Source organism: Alligator mississippiensis, chromosome 3 (assembly GCF_030867095.1).
Source record: "Alligator mississippiensis isolate rAllMis1 chromosome 3, rAllMis1, whole genome shotgun sequence".
Taxonomy (NCBI): Eukaryota; Metazoa; Chordata; order Crocodylia; family Alligatoridae; genus Alligator; species Alligator mississippiensis.
Genome location: NC_081826.1, coordinates 63,887,221 through 63,907,272, shown reverse-complemented (window position 1 = coordinate 63,907,272; position 20,052 = coordinate 63,887,221). Strand labels below are relative to the sequence as shown.

The 20,052-nt window shown below is 43.1% G+C and overlaps 1 protein-coding gene across 2 annotated transcripts; it reads right to left on the bottom strand.

The window, feature by feature from the left end:
- Positions 1–3,040: 3,040 nt before the first annotated feature.
- Positions 3,041–18,929, bottom strand: TCF24 (transcription factor 24). Of its 2 annotated transcripts, XR_009460713.1 has the most exons (4): positions 18,728–18,929; positions 13,152–13,560; positions 7,221–7,401; positions 3,041–7,113 (listed from the first exon to the last, which is right to left on the bottom strand). XR_009460713.1 is itself a non-coding variant. In XM_006261992.3 (3 exons), exons 2-3 carry the CDS (start codon positions 13,533–13,535, stop codon positions 7,288–7,290), a joined length of 498 nt encoding a protein of 165 aa, XP_006262054.1. In that variant the 5' UTR covers positions 13,536–13,560; positions 18,728–18,929; the 3' UTR covers positions 3,041–7,287. The 2 variants fall into 2 exon arrangements, 1 of the variants encoding a protein (XP_006262054.1); XM_006261992.3 differs by having other exon boundaries at positions 3,041–7,401.
- Between the last annotated feature and the right edge of the window lie 1,123 nt (positions 18,930–20,052).

Here is a 20,052-nt window from a genome sequence, read left to right as displayed (position 1 = left end):
GGGGTAGGGGAGGTTGGGGTCAGCACTGGGCTAGGCAGTCTGTCCTGGGGCCTCCCAGGGCTGCAGCTGCAGTGATCCTGCCAGGCGGAGCCAGGCTGGCAGCCACAGCATGGCTTGGGGTAACCCAGCTCCGTTTTTCAGCAGCACGCACTGCCCAAGCGCCTGCTGCTCCGTTTGGGGTTTTTTTCCGCACGTTTTTTTTGACCCCTGGACATCTAGCTGGGGTGCTGTAGATGTGTTTGCAGCACCACATACTGCAGGGCCACACTTGTCTGGACGTGCCCTCTGGATTTGTCTTGTGAATCATGTTTGCACACCTAACAGTTCTAACGTTGTGCAACACCCTTTGTAGGGGATGCGTAGGGAGGGCACGGAGGGGGCCCCGAGACTGGCCCATGCCAGCAGGGGAGTGTGGGGGGGTCATGGCTGGTGCCCCCCCTGAGAATGTGAGGGCACCAAGAGAAGTGCTGCTGGCACATTTGGTTTGCTGGCACTTCAGGTTTGATCAGCCGCTGGGGGACCCCCCACACCCTGTGATTGGCGATCGGCTGCTGGTGCCCCCCCCAGGTTCAGGAGGCACTAGTTACCCAAGGATCCCAAAGCATCTCCATGTGCCTCAGCACCCTGACTGAGAATTGCTGATCTAGAAAAATCTTATCTAACCGCAGAAAGAGATTAGGTCAGTCTGGTGAACCTATGGTGCATTTCATTTCATTTTCAATTTACCCTCATGCATTACATTATTCTTTCCCTCAAAAGCTGTTCTAAAGCATGTTCTAAGTGTTGCATGGTACCCTGTGGTACCCTTGAAAGGATGCTAAGGTATCCCAGGACTCTAGTTGAGAGTCACTGTCCTAGAATCATTGCAGAGCTTTCCACTGTGTGGTAAGAGTCACGGTCCTAGAATCATTGCAGAGCTTTCCGCTCTGTGGTATAGCCTTATGTCTACAAAAGGGCAAAAATATAAGATAGTTCATGCTTCCCTACACTGGCCCGGTCCAGAGGAGGACCCTAAAGGTAGCTCAGGTTCCCATACGTTGCTGGGGTTTGAGTCTAGCATCCCTACTATGGTAGACCCATATCTCATCCACCTAGCCATGTTAGCCATCAAAAAAGAACATACGAAATTTCTGTTTGGCCATACTAGTTGCATCTACTAGGTTACAAGCCCCGCTAGATCCAGGAATAAGCACCAAGGGTTTCCTGATTAAATATATTCTGTATATAAAGATTGCAACTGAAAGAGAGGACTACAAGAAGAGAAAAGACATTCACTTTTGAAGACACTGGGACTTAGGAGGCAGGATTCTATTTCTGGTTCAGCTAGATTTCCCATGGGACGGTGGGAACACTGCATAATACATGCATGGGGGCTGCAGCCATCATACTGGCATTTCCTACATTTTGAGTGCTTGACTTTGCAACCTAATATACTTTTAACTTGAGTGTATTTGAGTGAATATAAATGTTTATTTTCCACTGAGCCATTATAGGAGCTGTACTTGCACCTGTAAACCTCATTACTAAACAGAAATGTCAGCCCCTGGGACAACAGTCCTTTTTTGCAGCCATGAACATTTTGCATCCTCTGGAAATCCATGAAGTTCCCCCAAGGAGTCTACACCATAAAGTCAATTTGGAACAGGAAGGAAGTTGCCTATGATGACTTACCTTTGTGACTCCTTTGCTTGTGTCAGCTTGATCTGAATGAACTCAAAGTGTATGTGCATTGCATTTTTATTCAAAGCCTTTTTAATACAGATCGGCTTTTTTCAACTTTAGGCAGAATTAGCATTTATATTTGTGTTCAAGATCAACATTCCAAATCTGTGATCAGTCCATGGGCTCCATGCCAGAAACTGTGGTTCTCATCAGATGGAAAATTAATGCTCAAACACAAGGAGCACATGAACTTTACTGAAATTATTTCTGTACAAATAATCCAAATCACTGATTATTCCTGACTTTTTATTGCTAATTGGACCACTAGCCATAGGGACTTTAATAATTGCTGTTGTAATAATAGCTGTGTTGCGTTTTGACAATTGAATGGCAGTGTGTAGGAAATCCTTAGGAATTAATCACATCTAATAGAATTGATGAATCTGAAGCCTGAGCATGCAACATGTACAGGCAACTCCCACTTCACGCTGTTTTGCTATAATGATCATTTAAAATTGATACCTGATTCCACTTAGTGCTCAGTGAGTTTCGTTATAACACTTGTGGTCACCATCTTGGGTCATTAAAAAAGTGTCGCCATCTTGGGTCATCAAAAACTTTCAGTTTTGCTTAATGCTCAGTTTTTCAGGAACCAATTAAGAGCGCTAAGCAGGGGTTGTCTGTACTCATACAAATAGTCTAGACTTACTACATGTAACACTGAACATTTACTCATAAATAAAGGTTGCAGATTTAGACCCTGGATTCAACTCTTGCAAGCTGGCCCCTGTATGTGATCTCCTTCAGTGTCTTCCCGTCTCCTTTGGAGCTCTACTTTAATACATAGATCTATATAAATGGAACATCTTGTGGGATTGTGGCATTAGCTAGAAAATAGATGTTTCCTGAAAAGTTTCAAGGATAGGGTTAAGAAAGGAAAAATATTTTAAGGATATCTGAGTATGTAGTTCTAAGAGGAACAGTAGTGACCCTGCAGTTTACTTTGTGAAAGATTTGATGTAGGACTATATTCTTGTATCAACCCAACACAGAACAATTCTCAGTGAAAAATATGTACAAGTAAAAACAATTCACTACTCTTCAATTTACCCAAGCACAATGAAAGTTCTGTTCTTTTTAGTAGTCACTAAGGGAAAAATAACGATTGGCAGGGAATATATTAACAAAGAGGAAAAATTAACTAGAAGGCATAGTATTGTAATTACAGCTGTACATACAGGCTGAAAAGTACATAATCGGGATATTCAAAACATTCTGCATATGTGTGTGTTCATATAAAACTAGTTTAAATTTGGTATTGTACTGAATGAGAAGCTGTAATGACAGCAGTAGAAGTTCTATTAAAGTCTCTAGTCACTATGCTTGTAGAGTGAAATAAATCATGCCTTTTGAGGTGTAATGAAAGTACCAAAGCTAACAAAAAAACAACTATAAGATCATTTTGTAAAACATTAAGTTTATAATTAGAATAATATGCAAGCACCAGATCATCCTTTAATTTTGAGTATAGGAAATATCAGTTACATTTTAGATACTTGAAGTTGAACTGTACCTTCAGCAAACCTATTCTTGTCTAAATATCATGCTTCATTTAGGAACACTAAAACACACAAAGTTCCCACGCTGGCTCAGACCAGTGGTTCATCCAGGCTAATGTCTTATTTCTGACCATTACCATTCCAATTGTTTTAGAAGGTGGCGCACAAAATCCTGAAGCTGACACTTATGAAACAACCTGACCTCAGAAAAAAAATTACTCCAAACTTTGGTACAGGTAGAGCTTGTCTTGTCCTGCATCCTGAGGACACAGATTTGTTAACGTGAAATATTAACTATTATAGTTCCAAATATTCAGATTAAATAAAGAAATATCTTCTGCATTGTGAGGGTAGTTAAACATCTTGGATTTTACCACCTCTCTAGGAAATCTGTGCTATCCTTCGAAGTTTAAGACCAGATTCAATAAGCCCATGTCTGGAATAATTTAGATGCAGTGGATTCTGCCTTGAGCAAAGGGTTGGACTAGGTGACCTCCTGAAGACCCTTTCCTGTTACTTTTCTATGATGCTATACATAATCTTTTTTAACAGTCCTGGTAAGCTCTTGTCTTCAAAAAAAATATATGGCAGCAATTCAATTCTACAGGTGAGTTGGGTCTCTATGAAAAATACTTATCAGTTTTGATATTTCCCCCTTTTAATTTAATTGATATCCCATGGTCCTGTAATATAAGAAAGGCTGAACATGGATGCTAATCTAAATTATTTTAGCCATTTGTTAATTGTGTGTGCTATTTTCATGTCCCCTCTTATTTTTCTTTGTAGAACAAAGAATCCAGGTCTTTCAAATGTTATAAAAGTTCTTATGTGCCCCTAAACATTCTTGCTGCCCTTCTCTAACTCCCCTCTCCAACACCTCCTTTTCCAGACTTTTGTTCCATTTTTTTGATGCATCATCTTGCTTTGCATATTCTCAATTACAGCTGCACTGGGAGCAAAGGTCTTCATTAAGTTCTCAATACAATAATGTCTAGGGGTAAAATAGATGTTTTGTTAATAACTTCTCTAGTACAAGCATTTCACATGGGTTCTTTTTTTTCCTGAAACTACTACTTTTAAGTTTAGAATTTATTAAAATTATGTATTCTGCTTTGCATTTCTCATTTCATTAATCCAAATAAATACTCTGAAATTCCTCAGTCTTCTTTAGATTTGACTACCTGAAAACCCCCCCACCCTGTAATATCTGCTAATTTTGTCATCTTTGTGTTCAACTCTTCTTGCACATTTTTAACAAGTATTACACACTCCCAGTCTTGGTATGGGAAACTCCATATTTTACTTTTTTGCTATCAGGAATATTGTTCAAAAGAAAAAAATACTTAAAATGAATATCCATGCAAAATAATTAGTATGTATTTTACCATATTGGTATTAAACTTTTTATACTTTTTTTTTTTAAACTCTAGTTTATTCTGGAAGGGTAATTCAGTAAGGAGGTGAATAAGGACTAGGAACCAGAGGTTCTGGGCTCTATCCTCAACTTTGTCACTGATTTAGGCAAGTTACTTGGTCCTTTTTCTTTTGTAACATGAAGTAAATACTTTATACAGTAGGCAGTAAGATTAATTGTCTTGCTTATAACATGAAGATAAGACTTTCCTGCATGGTGGAATGTTGGGAAGATTAATGCTTGTACTGTATTTAGGCAGCAAGGTTATATAAGTTACAAAAGAATTCAAGTTTCAAAAGGAACAGCTAGCTACTTGTATAGTTCTCCAATGACAGCAAAGAGATTCTTACCTTAGATCTGACTGAATGGGTTCAGCAGTTATTACTTCCTTAATACACTATTTAAAAAATATTTATTTTTTTGCAAATTGTTTCTGAAATTATTTGAAAGAGAAAGAGTATTCTTGTGGTTAAAGTATATAAAAGTGGTCTGTTCCTAGTATTGCCACCCATTTCATACATGACCTTGAACAAAAAACAAACAAACAAAAAATCACTTAGGCCTGTGTTACAAATGTACTTTCTGATTTTAGTGTCCAATTGGAGAAACTAGGACCTGATTTCAGAGATGTTGAGCACTAAATACTAGCTAACATGCTTAGCATCTCTGCAGAGGTGCTGGGCACTCAGAACTCACACTGAAGTGTTCAGAATCTCTGAAAATGAAGTTGGAATGGCCTCAAGCTGGACACTCAGAAAAACCTGAAGTACGTAAATAGGCAGGTTGTTTTTTCAGAACTTGCACTTAAGTGAGCAATTTTTCTTTATCTGTGAAATGGATCTCTGTGGTTTAAATCATTAAGTCCACCCACAAAACTGTTATAGTAAATACAAACTATCATCATCCTCTTACATTCTAATAATTTCTTGCACTATAGGAGATTAAGTTGATACATTTTTTGTTTTAAATCTGCAGCACAGCTGTTTATATAGAAGTTTCCAATTAATAGTGTTTAATACAATATTAGTTGTAGCATTAATTAGTACCCATGTACAAGCTTTTACATAATAGAAACTGTTGGATGGTATCTGACTGCACATTTAATTTCACTTATGATTGCCTATTTACAGCAGATATTTTAAAGTGAAGTGTATCAGGAAACAGCAAAACATAAGAGCCCAATTTCTTAAATACGAATTACTTAAAAGACATAGTAAATAAATCATGATATTTAAAACAAACAAGTTGTTTCTTTGGATTAAGCCCAGAACACATTTTAAATATTTCAAGCCCAGTAATGTACAACACCATACTACTGATCGATACATATATTACTACTACATTCAGTCTAAAAGCAGGTTGTACTGTGTAATATTTGAAGGTCTGTGGTAGTAAATTGCAGGACACTTTTCACTTCACAATGAATTCACATTCACATTTTAAAATGAAAATACAGAAATTAGAATGTGAAGATCGTCTGAGATTCACTCCTGTTATGAAATCTTACCCCTACCCCTACTGGAATCAGTAGGTGCAGACAGAAGAGCACTTCCCATTACAAGTCATAGCACTTTGCAGGAAGCACCCTGAGTTGCAACAATCCCCCAGACCCAACAGGCATTCAGTGCTGGGTCCCAGGGTTTGGGGAATTAAGCTGCTGTTTAGAGCAACTGTGAGTGTGCAGCCGCTCTCCCCTAATAACACCCCTCCTCACTCCCAGCCCCAGTGCTGCTTTCAGAATGAGAGGGGGGGAAAGGGAGCAGAGGGATCTCATTCTGGGGATTGCCCAGCAGGCTCTGGAAGGGGGGTGGAGAGGCTCCAATCCACCCACCCGATTCTCCAGTGCCAGCTGAAAAAACACCCTGTCTGAACTCCCTCCACTCCCCCACCTCCTCCCATTCTGAAGACAGTGCCAGGAGGAAGGCTGAACTGTGTTCAGCCCAGCTCTGCTCCCGGCGTGCACAGACACAAGTTACTGAAGACACTCCATTTTGAAAAGTCCTCATTGAAACCTCATTCAATGAGGGATTCAGATTTTCACAGGATCGGGTCCTTTTAAAACACTCTGCAGCCATGCACTTGTGTTGGTCATGGCTATAGAGCCCTTTCAGGGGCCAAATCAAGCAAAAATTGTCACTTCTGTCTGCACCTAATGAAAGCTTTGGTATTGACTTCAATTAGGCCAGGGTTTCACCGAGTCAAAAAAGTGTATGTATTATTTGGATTTTTTTCTTCTTTGTAAATATTAAAATGTGCTTGCTTTTCGTTTTCCAACTAAAGCTTTGTATTGCACTATGATATAGTCAATACTGTATTTGTTCTTACATAAAACTTTTTGTGAGTTGTCTGTGCTCAGCAGATGAGAGTGCTTCCTCTTCATTGGCTATTAGCAGTATTACCTTGGCCCACTGCTTCAGGTTGGCGGTGAGTGCAATTGTACATATCAGTGTTACCTCCTATTTCAAACATCAGTCTTCACTATTAAGGACAAAAAAAAGTTTCACATTTACTTGATGAGGTGTAGGATACATTTAAGAATCAAGCCCCTCTCACCCATAAACAGAATGTCAGAAAGTGTAGTTTACCTGAAGATGTGCTTTAACTTAAATATGGTATATCTGGTGTAATAAATATTTTAAAAAAAGAAAAAGATTAAATTTGTGAATTTGTTGATGTTTCTCCTTGATTTGTATTTTCTCCTTGCAATGAGTGATTCAAGAACTGTCCTGTAGCTCCAATGTATAATCTGGATCGCATAGGCCATTTCTGCAAGACAAATATAAACAAGGTGAACAAAGACAGCATCTCCTAAACATGGAATATGATTTCTGAAAAATAAATGAAAGCAAAAATTAAATAGTAATGAGGTCACAATAAAATAAAATTAAAACATTTTACAGCTACCGCAAAATGTATTGTGTATGTCAGTATTTAATGACTCGAATTATTGGAAAATGTTATAATTAAATCATGGTAGTGTAAGAGTGACATTGAAGCCGTGATGGTCCAAAAATTATGTGAGAGGCAAGGATTTCTTAGTGATATCTCTTATTGAACCAACTATGTCATTGGGATAAAGTTAGACAAGCTTTGGAAAGCACAGGTTGAGACCTGACAAAGAACATGTTGCATTCAAAGCTTGCCTAACTTTATCTCAACTAAATAATTGGTCCAATAAAAAGTTATCACCCTAAGAAATCCTTGCCTCTCGCATAATAAGGTCACAACATAGCCATTTCAAAACAGCAAAATGTTATTATGATGTTGTTTCTGAGAATCCCCATAAATCTAGAAACATAGGCATTTGTAATGGTAGGACACAGGGATGGGCAAATGGAGCCTGGGAGCCATATTCAGCCCACCTATTGATTCTGTCCAGACCATGGGTGGGTGGCGCAGGCAGCAGCTACAGGGGAGACTGGGTGGAAGCAACTCCCATCCACCTGCCCAACACTGCACAGCAAGCCCTGGGTGAGCCACACAGGCCCTAGCAGCTCTGGCTCCAGCCTCCTTTGGTGCCACAGGGGGACTCTGGGTGGAAGCAGTCCCACCTGCCCATCTGACTCCATGTGACGGACCCTGAGCCAGCCGTGCTCAGGCCCTGATTCCTCTCTGCTCAGGCTAGACTGGCATCACCCCACCTGTCTGTAGCTCAGAGCTGAAAGGAGCTGCCCCAGATACTATGACCTTACAGCAGGCACCTGTGGCGTACCACGGGTCGCTGGCACCCAAATAATTGCCCACCCCATAGTGTGACATCATCTAAGAATTAGGCCTCTGCGCAGCAGCAAGTATTTAAATTTGGATTCAGCAGATTTGGAGGGACAGTGATTCGATGATTCGAATCACTGTCCTGATTTGGATCCAAAGATTTGGCCATGGACTAAACGGGCAGCAGTCCTCAAACACGCTGGACGCAGTTGCCTCCAGCTGGTAACTCTGTTGTGGTGGGCAGAGGGGGGAGGGGGGCAGATGAACGCCCCCACAGCAAGGGAAGGATTGGGGCTGGGACTGGGACAAGCTGCCCAGCCGGGGGGAGGGGGGGACGGCACAGGACTTGGGGAAGGGAGCTCCCATCACTATGCGCCACCAGTCCGGGAGGCATGGGAGTGGGCGTATGGCCCTGGATTTGCGTGGGGGGGGTGGGTGCTGTGCTCCGGACAGGCAGTGGAAGGCACTGGGAGCAGGGGCTATGCCCTCCCGCCGCTCACGCAGCCTCCCCACACCTCCCAGACAAGCTGCAGCTTCACCCTGGCTGGGCAAGCAGCAGCAGGGCATGGAGGTGGGCATGTGCACCCACACCCGGATAAGGGAGGGGCTGGCAGCAGGGGCTATAGAGAATTTTAAAGTGGCTGCAGCCCCCAATAGCCCCCATTCCACTACGCTTTGGGGGGAGGGCAGAGCCAGGGCTGCACTCCCAGGGCTAGCCACCCAGAGTGCAGCCTGGCCCAGCCTGCCCCAAGCAGATCCGAGGGCACACACCTGCTCCCATGCCCTCCCGGACCGGCAGAAGCCCCCGTTCCCGAATCCTGCACCCCCCACCCCGGCTGGGCAGCTTGTCCCAGTCCCAGCCCTAAACCCTACCTCGCTCTGGGGGTGTTGATTTGCCCCCCCACTTTCCCTTCCTCCTCCGCCCACCAAAAAAGACTTACCAGCTGGAGGCAGCCATGTCAGTGTGGTCAAGGACTGCTGCCTGTTTAGTCTATGGCCGAATCTCTGAATCAGCACCAAATCAATTCGGAGGCTCCTGATTCGATTCGGACCTTTTAATGGGTCTCCTAATTCAATTCGGATTAAGAGATTCAGCCGCTGAATCTCCTCCGAATTGAATCAGTTACCGAAGCTTTGCACAGTCGTACTAAGAATCCTACTCCTATAAATGCAGGAGGTAAACAAACATTATGCCCACTAGAAAAAAACTCCATCATTTTCTTATATAGCAAAAGGAATTCTGTTGGGTTTATGATGGTGGCAATGCTGCACCCACACAGAAGCCAGTTAACTTTAGCCTTTCTGTCTGCTATGAGTTGCAGGATCAGGGCTAAAAAGTGACCACATAGATGTAGCACTTTCTATCCCTGGGATAATGAACAAAAAGGAATAATACAGTTGTCTATCAAAGCTGTTTGTAATTTCTAATTACAGGCAAATCATTTGCACATGTGCCAGTCACTGGAAGCAGAGTATCTGTACTGGTGCCACTGTGGGTATAACTCGAATCATCAAGCTGCACAGCTGTAATTGAGAGGTGTTTTGGAGATATAGACCATTTATTATTGTTGATGTCTGAGGGGGAAAGAATCCAGCCTGACTTTATAATTCCAGGTTGATTTTATAGGGCTGAGAGCTGGAAAAGCCTTTTTTTTTTTTTATACACAAAGAAAGATATGAATCCACAATATCAGCTATATGAAGTCACTTTTTGGAGTAAAAGTATGTCTTTAGCACCTATCTCATGATGTTAACTTCAATAGGACCAGTATTTCACATATGGTTTATAATGGTACCAGAAACCAACCGTAAGTAGGGAGACGCAATCAGTGTTACCACAGTCTCTTTTATTTGTGGTATTGTGACAAGCCATGATAGATATATATCAGGGCAAAGGTCAATCAGGGAATTCTGGTATGATAGCAGAATATTTAAATATTATAAAATATTATTCTAATACCTTATTCTTCAGCACTGATTTTTTGTAGTCAGACATATGTCCTATTTGTATAATATCAGAAAAGCAACTGAGATTTCAAAGTAATGCAGAGGATTTAACCATCTTATCTTAACCATCTGCATCTTATTCATTTTAAAATTCAATTACTATAGTCACACATGCAGTACTTATTTTTCTATTTCCTGCTTTGTTAATAAGGGTTACTGTTTGAGATTTCCAACACATTTCAGAAGATTCAGACACATTTTAAAATTTTAAAGTAAAACTAAAAACAGAACATTTGTCTGATTTTGAAAGACGATAAAGATAGCAATTTTATTATAATAAATCTCATTAATATTAAATAGATTATTAAGGCATCTTAAGATTTTTGTTTTAGCATCCTTCAATTAATCATGCTTCTTGATCAGTATTTAAAACTGTATTTGGATTCAACTTTTATACTTTTAAAATTTATCATACATGTATATTTTAATTGTGAGTTTATAATCTTTACTTTTGCATCACATTCAGAAGTTTGTTCATGTATAGAATATAGTGGAATTTGTACACAGCACACTTTTATTAACTGCCAGTTTAAAGAAAATACGTGTGTATACAAACAAACACACAGTTTAAAATATACTGAGTATATTATTTATACATATTTACCTTGATTGCTAGCATAAATTAAATCTATATTACTTCTGCTTGAAAAAGAAGTAAATGAAACAGGATTAAAATTGGAGAAAAAAGCCCTGCAAAATGAATCAACCTAATTTTAATCCAATAACTAGAGAACTCTACATCTGGACAATTTAACTGTCCATATAATCAATTAAAAAATGTGGTGGCTTCTATAATTTTTTGTAATGGTTTCCAATTATTACAAGGATCAAACCACTGTGCTCAGTCAAACCTATTACAAGCATCAGGGAAAAAGTGGTGTAAGGGACCAAACTTGTTCTGACATGCATATAAATATTGACTGTTTTATGAAATAAACATCTTCAAGCTAAAAACCTTAATTTCTTAGATGGAATATTTAATATTTTGGCTTCCTAAAGAAGTCATGTAAGCTCATAAGTCTATATATAATCATATGTATAAGCCAATTGCCTGATTTAAGTTAAACTAGTCCTTCTGTAGGTTGTTGGTTAATATGGCATAATGTGTGAGACTGTACATACATATACAGAGAATGAATGAGAATGAATAAGAGTAAGAACAATTTTAATTTTGTGAACAAGGAACTTTTTGATTGGTTCAATGAATGTGCGAGAAATTAGAGATCAGTTCAGAATTAGTCATAACTGAATCTTCCTGGATTCAGTAGAATTTTAAGTGTAAAACAAAACGGTGATCTTCAAAAAACAAACAAACAAGCAAACAACCCTTAAACTGACTTTGAGATGAAACACTTTGTGTAATGCATTCAGATTGAACACACCATCTGTTCAACATTCATCCCAAACTACCTTTTCTTGGTAGTGCTCCCACACCCAACCTGGTTATAAAGTAGAGTGAGTGTTAAACAAAGAGTCATAAAAGTGCCCTTACATAATGACTGCACGTACAGACAATAATTAATGCTACATCTTATGTCCAAGTTCAATCAAAGAGAAAGAGAACAGTCTGAACAATTCTACCAAACTTTGTCCCGATGGGGATCATTGCTGTATACCAGTGGATCATGTCACCCACAGCTGCATTTACTATAATGGGTATTACTGGATTTTCTAAGCAGTACTCTAGGCTTCTATTCCTCCCCTGCCAGTGCATCTACATAAATGTTTACTGCAGAGCTGAATAATTAGCTTCGCAGTAAAGTCTCAGCATCTACATGTGCAGTCCTATTAGGCCATAGTAAACGAATAGATGCTGCCACAGAATAGTACTTGTCAACACTGTGGTGGCATTTAGTGCACTGCAATGCATACATAGACACTGATGGGGCTGGCTGGGGCACAAGGGTGCTTCAGTGCCGGGGCTGCCTGATGGCTAGCCCTGCACTGAAGCACTCATGTCCCAGCCAGCCCCTCAGCAGCACGTTGAGCTAGGTTGGAGCACTCCCAGGCTGGCAAGCTGATCCCCACAGGCTCCCTGTCAACTGGTGCTGCTCCAACCCAGCTCAACATGCTGCAGTCCTGGGCGCCTGTGTAAACACACAGCATGGAGGAGCAATAACTCTGGTATGGTTTGCACCAGAGTTTACTCAGTTGCAGTGGCGACACATATGGGGTGGACAGGGGTGCACGTGCACCCTCTGAGAGCGTGGCTGCACCTCCTGACAGGCTGCACTTAGGCAATGGGTGCGGGGGCAGGCGGAAGCGCCGGTGCCCCCCCTGCGAGCACAGGTTGAAGCACCGCAGCCACTTTTGGGAGCACCACAGCTACTTCCCACTCAGTGCAATTGGCTGTGGGGACCCCCTCCTGCCCCCTGAGATAGGCTGCTGGGGGGGGCATGCGCCCCCCCCCTGACTAAGCTGGCACCAGTCTCCCATGCTCAGCTGCATTAGTTGCACATATAGATGAACCCTCCAAGGAGCTTTTTGGCTAGGCCTTTGTGTTCGGCTGCTGTGTCTCATTAGCTGCATCAGCCCTAGCCCTTGGGCTACTTCCATATTTGACAGCCAGTTGCTAAACCCCCTGAAGTTAGTCGAAATACTTAATTCTTGTGTGCCTTGAATCATGCCTTTAAGGCCTAGGTAAAGTTCTGGAAATACTGTACTCAGATTAAGCACAGCATTTAAGTTTAACAAGGTAAATATTTTGATTGCATCTTTAGTATCAAATAAGCATTTCAAATCCATATAAGCTCATTCATTACTAAGAGAAGGGGATAGTGATACCTTAGATGCCTTACCTTGACAGGGTGCAGGTAGCCATCTCCTCTCAGGGTACCCAAGCCCTCCCCAGGCAATTCTTCCTCATCCTGTAGGCTACGGGTGAGGTGTGCAATGTAAGTGGTGGCCAAGAGCAGCACATCCAGCTTGGAGAGCTTGGTGTCAGGTGGGACAGAAGGCAGAGTCTTCTGCAGCTCCAGGAAAGCATGCCGTAGAGTCTGCACCCGGCTGCGCTCCCGAGCAGCATTTGCAGCTGCTGGTCTCCCAGGTGTTGCTCCAGCCCGTTGCCCAGCTGAGGAGGAAGAGCAGGAATTACTGCCAGCTGCTGAAGTCAGCAGTGAGTCAGGCTCTGAAATAGGGCTGGAGATGTCCTTGCTGTTCTCAGATACATTTCTATAGTCCATCGGTGACTTCCCAGAAAGGGAGATCCTGCAAGTAACAAGAACAGCTCTGAAACCAAACAAACACTTGCAGCAGCAGAAGTACCATAAGCCTACAGCAAAGTTCAAAATACCTTCTACACCAGAAGGAAATCCTCTCTGTGTACTAAACCAACATATATATGCTTAAGTGCAACACAATTAATTTAAAAACACCAAGAAAAAGAATATTGATAAAAATTTTGTTCTTTTGGCATAACAGGACTGTCAATAGCCAGGTGAAGGTTGCTTGTGCAAGAGACAGTGCTCTCTAAGGAGCCAAATCAAGACTGCAGAAATTCCTCCAATACTTCAGACTAAAGGTGAAGCAATAGACATTTTGGGGGCCAATACCAATAGCTGATTTTTAAGGAGACATATCGGCCAATATCAACCCGATTTCCAATACAGCTGAGTCCAGCTGGTAAGCCTGTTGTGGTGGAAGGGGATAAGGGAGGGAGGGAGGGAGGGGGTGTAGGGGGACAGATCAATGCCCCCCATGGTGAGGGTGGGAGTGGGGCTTGGGCTGGGCTAGGCACTGCCACGGCTTGTCCAGGGGGCATGGGGGGGGGGAGCAGTTCCCGCTGCTTGTCTGGGAGGTCATGGGTGCCCCAGATTTGTGTGGACAGGATGGGTAGGCTGCAGCTGTAGGCTGGGGTTGGGAGCTGTGCTGCGCTGCACTCAGGGCGGGCGGCAGCACTGGGAGGGATTTCAGCAAAATTTGAGGTGTCTGCAGTACCCCATAGCTCCCCTCCCTGTGCCCCCCAGACATGCCTTGGCTCCGTCCTACTCCTGCCCCACCCTGGCTGGGCAGCTCCTACCCCAGCCCCATTCCCTCCCTTGCTGTGGGGGGCATTAATCTGCCCCCTCTCCCCCCCCTCGAACAGACTTAGCAGCTGGACACAGGTCTCCAAGCTCCTGGGCTGTGTGCATGCACAAGCATTTATTGGCCAAATTAAATTGGCCACTTCAGGCCAATTTCTGATATAGTCAATTTGCTTTATATTGGTGCCAATCCAATATTGGACCAATGTATTGGTGCTCCTTTACTTCAGACCTACCAAAAACTTCCAGATCTTCTCTTCCAAGTTCAAGGTACATTGCAGCCTTGTATTTACTAATAAAAACACAAGCAGTATATATATAGGTAGAGAGTCTCATAGTTTTCTGACCAAAAAAAGGCAAAGAAGGAGACAGCCATAGTTATGTGGATGCCAGTTATGTCATTTATTGTGCTACTAGAAGGTACTCGGTGGGGTGTTGAGCACCCTGTGAGATATAAGAACCAGGAGAGAAACTTACAAAGTTGTCAACTCCAGTGAACAACAGGATTCTGACCTGTAAAACCGAGGACAACTGCTTGGTTTTTGCTTTTCTTTTTATTTTGTTATTTGCTATAAAAATAATAAGATCTGGTTAAAGATGCATCCAAATTCTTTTCGGGGCAAAGTTACACAGAGCCGGATATCCTCTCTCCACTTGCAAGGAGCAGAGTCAAAGGAAAGCAGCAGTGATTCTTTCAACAGCAGAATTAGGCTGGGGGCTATAAAGGGTCAGAGAAGCTGGCCACAGGCTGTTTCATGTCTGCAGCTGCCGAAGTATCACTGGGCCAGCTCTGTCCTCTAAAAACTGTAAACTTTATTTCAATCTCTACTGTCTTCTTGTTATGTCAGAGGAGGACAAGAGACACTCCCCTGGTAAAAAAACAAGCCAAAGCTGTTTTGTGGAAAGATGAGAATAGTGAAAAATTCCTGAATTCCAGAAAGCGTTGCTAGCTACTCCCACCCATAAAGCTAACATTCCTTTAATTTGTTAAATTTCATATACTGTACTAATCCCAGTTTTATTTAAATATATTTTAATACATAATTACTATACATAATCCCACCACCTACCTGGGAATACTTTCTACAAATTCAGCACTCCAGCTCTAAAAATTATACCTGCTCAAGGACCTGATCCTGCAGCCTTTATTCAGGCAAAGCTACTAAATGCCATAAATGAATCTACCTTGTAAGAGCTGACAGCACATTCTTCAGGTTCAGTTTTGGGGTGGAAGAGTGAATAGCTTTTTACCCCAAATATAAATTGATAATTAGATAAAAGATCTTGAACTGTAATCTCACAGGAGAATCAAATATCCAAAGAAAGAACCCAAAGGATCAAATACATGAAAAAAATATTAAAATAAAAACTGGGCCAAAAAAATATGGAGTAAGCATTTTTAGTTAATGCACAAGAAGAACCCAAGCACAAAGACTGAAGCCTGCATAGATGCCTGATTGTAGGTCAGTCCTGCATACAAACCAAGTGCAGTTTTTTTGGTTCTTTTGAGGGAGGTGGAGGAAAAGGTACACTTAAAATCAGAACAATATGCTACATAAATCAGACACTATCTTTCACAGATTGGAGATCTGTTCTCTCCTTGGTAAACAAAATAAGAAGTTACTAAATCTTCTATTCAGTATTTTGTAATCAGGCTCTGGCCATCAAATATGTAATATACAAATCAATTATCAGAGTTTCTAATTGATGCACTGGAAAAGAAAAATGTTTAGGCCATGGTTCTCCCAAACATTTAAGCATGTGCTTAACTTTAAGCACTTACATCAGCCATTTAAACGATTTTGTAAATGACGGAAATGAGAGTAGTAGACAAAATCAAAGAGGAAGGAAAGAGGAAAAAAAAGAAAGGAGAAGGAGTAGAATGAAGAACAAAGTTTATGGGTGATCATTGTGAAAGAACAACAATTCAATGGTGATGTTTTTTAATATGGGTGCATGTGTGGAAAGGGGTGTTATTTTGTGCTCCAATTGGTTCGGCATTCGTTTGGTTTATAGTTATATTGAACACACATGGATAGAACTGCTCACTTTAATTGTTTCATTTAGAGTGTAAGAGAATTATTTATAAAATACTTTTATTCTATGTTGTCATGTATTGAAAACCAGAGGGAAATCTCTGCGTATATTGATGTTTTATTCTGAAAATAAAAAATGAATCCTAAAAACAAGAACTCAAAGTCCACACAAGCTTTTCCTGCATGTACTTGAGGAATGATGTTTAAATCATCTGCATATCTATTTCCTTTTAGTTTAAAATCCAGCATGTGTCAGAAATGTGGTACAAATTACAGTATTTTCAGAACCAGAAGTGCATAAGCTTTGGTTACCAACCCCCCCCCAAACCAAAACCAAAAAACCCCCAGCCCTTCCAAAAAATCCAGCTTGCTGGCAATGCAGAGCCAACACAACTATGGAAAAAGTGGATAGATTTTATTCTGGTTCATCCATCATCAGTAAAATTTCTCATCTAGGACCAAATGCAAATCCCAAAGTCAATAGGAGTCTTTCCATTTACTTCACTGGGTGTTGATAGGTCGTTTATTGCTCAGTACTGGAAGCTATTAAATCACAGAAGAGAAACACAGGCATAACGAATAATCCCAGTTAGTTGAATGGGAGTACACATATGAAAGGCTACTCTTCACACATTTTTGTTAGCTATACTGGCACAGAAACAGATGCATCAGTAGAATCCCAGAGCACCAGAAACCTGTAATATTTCTCTCTCTCTCGGGTTTACTGTTTCAAAGCTCCACAAACTATGCTGGGTGAAGCATCGACCCACTGAACTCCATAGCAATACTTTCAGGATTTCCACACCTTATCATAATATCTCTGCACTTATTCTAGATTTTAGTTTAAGTAGATAAAGTAGTAGCCAGTCAACTACAAAAGTTGAAATAAGAATATGCAATAGACTACAGGGGTTTTGTGCATTTTTTATGGCAATATTTGATATCATCTTAGTGTTTTCTGAGGTAGATTATGTTTGTTATGAAATCTTGCCAAGTAGATTTATTGTTTAAAACAGGGGTTTCAAACTAAAACAATACTTTGGACGTGATTCCGTATATTGTGTACCCCCAGTACTTTCTATGTTGATTTTAACAGTCCACTGAAAGGAAACCTAGTACAGAATCCTACTACCTAGTCTTTTTAAAAACAAAAAAGTGTGTGAAGTCTATGGAAAACACTATTTTCTATGTAAACCAAATGTTCCATAGGTTTTAAAATTGCTTTAAAACAGACCTTATTTCCATTCTTTAGGTTTCAAACACCTAAACCCAAGCATTATGTATAGAAGGATTTAACAATTGAAATAAGTGGTGAAAGTACATTTGATTCAAACATATCCTTCTACTTTAGAAATCTAAAATGCTATTAAAAACAAAAGGCAGAGAAAGGTATCTCATTAAAAATGTGGAAAAGACATCAATTTGATATCTAATCAACTGTACAAATAAAACACTGAAAATGACTGTGCAAAGCAAACTATGGGGGGAAAAAAGATTTGTTTAGTTAATCCATTTAGAACTATTTAAACATCAATTGCAAAACTCTCCATTTTAACCTGACAGTATCCTTTTTTTTTTTTTCTTTTTACCTTTCTGTGTGACAAATTAAATATAAATATATTTGAGTCAATCAAGTCCGTGCATGAATGGGACAACTGCTAATGTTCTCTATACCAGCACATTGCTATATTATCACACATGCAGAGAAATCCAATTCAGCAGCAATCTATGTAGATCCTACAGTAATGATGTTTGTTGCATGTGCAGAAGTATTTAAGTGGTACCTTTTCGATATTTTTTCCATGGAAAAATAAAAAAGCTCAACACCTTCTGGATAGTCTTTAACAGGAAGAAGGATACAGCTTTTCTTTCTCTGCAAATAACTGTGTCCCGGTTCTGGCACCAAACGTTTCCTAGTCGGACCAGCCGCGTGTCAGACAGCGTTACTTGTAACAGCCACAGCAATGGGGTTTGGTCGGGATCTCGGGAGGTCTCGTCCAACCCCCTGCTCAAAGCAAGACCACCCCCGGTTCTTCTTGAAGGAGTTTCGAGAGGCAGAGGTTTCCTGGGCCGCTGCCCTTACTGCCCCCCCCCGCACGGACTTGCAGCTGAAATGCTGCGAGAGGCAAGGACCGCTGCGGGCGACCGCGTGCGCTGGCCCCGCTGCGGGACTGGGGTGGAGTGGGCAGCTCCTCCAACTGCATCCCAGCTACCGCCGGCCCCAGAAAAGCGATCAACCGGGCCGAGAAACCCGTGTCCCGCTCCGACACCCCCGCCCGGGGCGCTTCTAGCGTCCCGCGACCCCGCCGTACTCACCTCCCCCGCGGCGGGACCCGGGGCCGGCGGACACGCACGCGGAGGCGCGCTAGCGCGGGCTGGGGCCGGAGCGGGGCGGCTGTCCCCGCGCGGCCGCCGAGAGGCTCCGGCTGGGCCGCCACGTGCAGCGCGCTCGCATCGCCCCGCCGCCGCCGGCTGTGGGCGGGAGGCGCCGCCGGAGCCCCTTATAGCGGCGGCGCCGGCTCCCCCGGGCGGGCGGCGCTCACCTGAGCCCGCTCATCAATCACCGCCCCGGGGCGCTGGGGACCCGCGTGGCGGCAGCGGCCCCGCCCGGCCCGGCCCCAGGACCGAGGGGATCGCCCCGGGCGCCGTGCCCGCGCTCCCGCCCCCCCGCGCCGGGACGGAAAGGACGCGGGGGTCGCGGCTCTGCCCGGCGGGCGAGGGGGAGGAAGGCGTCGTGGCCCCTCCTCGGGGGCCGGCAGGGGAACGCGGGTCACGACGCGCCGGGCGCGGTAATGAGAAGCGACAGCCCAAATAAACACGCGGGGATAGAGGGAGCCCGGGGAAAACATGCTGAGCCGGCTCCGATGCCGCGATAAGGCAGACACAATAAATCAACTCTTGGGCCCATTAGAAAAATAAAGTCTGAGCGATTTGTTACCGGCTTTGCGGCCAAGAAAATTAAGCCCGTCGTCTTCGGCTCTAATTTGAAACATTAGGCCGGAGGAAGGACGGGGCTGAAGGCGAAGGGCCCCGGAGCAGGTACCGCCTGCGGCAGGTGGGGCGGCGAAGGGACTTTCGTGAGCAGCTTGCAGGAGGAGAGGCACCGGCGGGCCCGGACCCGGACCCGGACCCGGTGAGGCGGGCTCAGGGGACGCCGCACGGCAGAGCCCCTCACAGGGGCCAGGCAAAGGCCGCCGGCGCCCCTCAACCCGCCCTGCAGCCGGCGGGGCTCGAAGCCAGCTGAAAACAGCGGTCCCCGCGCTCCCCGTTGGTGTCAGCGAGGACTGCACTCCCGCCTCGCTTATCTGAGCAGCAGTCGCTGTCCGGCAGCCCCGCTGCCGCTTGCCTCCCGGCCCCAGCGAGCAAGCCACCCTCGCCACCCCGCACCAGGAAGGCCTGCGCCCGCCAAGCCCATCTCCGACTTCCCGGCTCCAGTTAGGGTGAGAAAACTCCAACCCATCAAAAACCAACTTCACAAAAAACTTCACTCTTTCAGATTTGTTATCAGTGCAGTTGACTGATTTTAGGCTGTAGCCCTGTTGGTCTAGAGGGAAAAACCCCGATCTGGGCTCATGCTGGAGGTGATATCTTTTATTAGACCAACAAGATTTTTGCAAAACAAATTCTTTGGTTGCAATCTT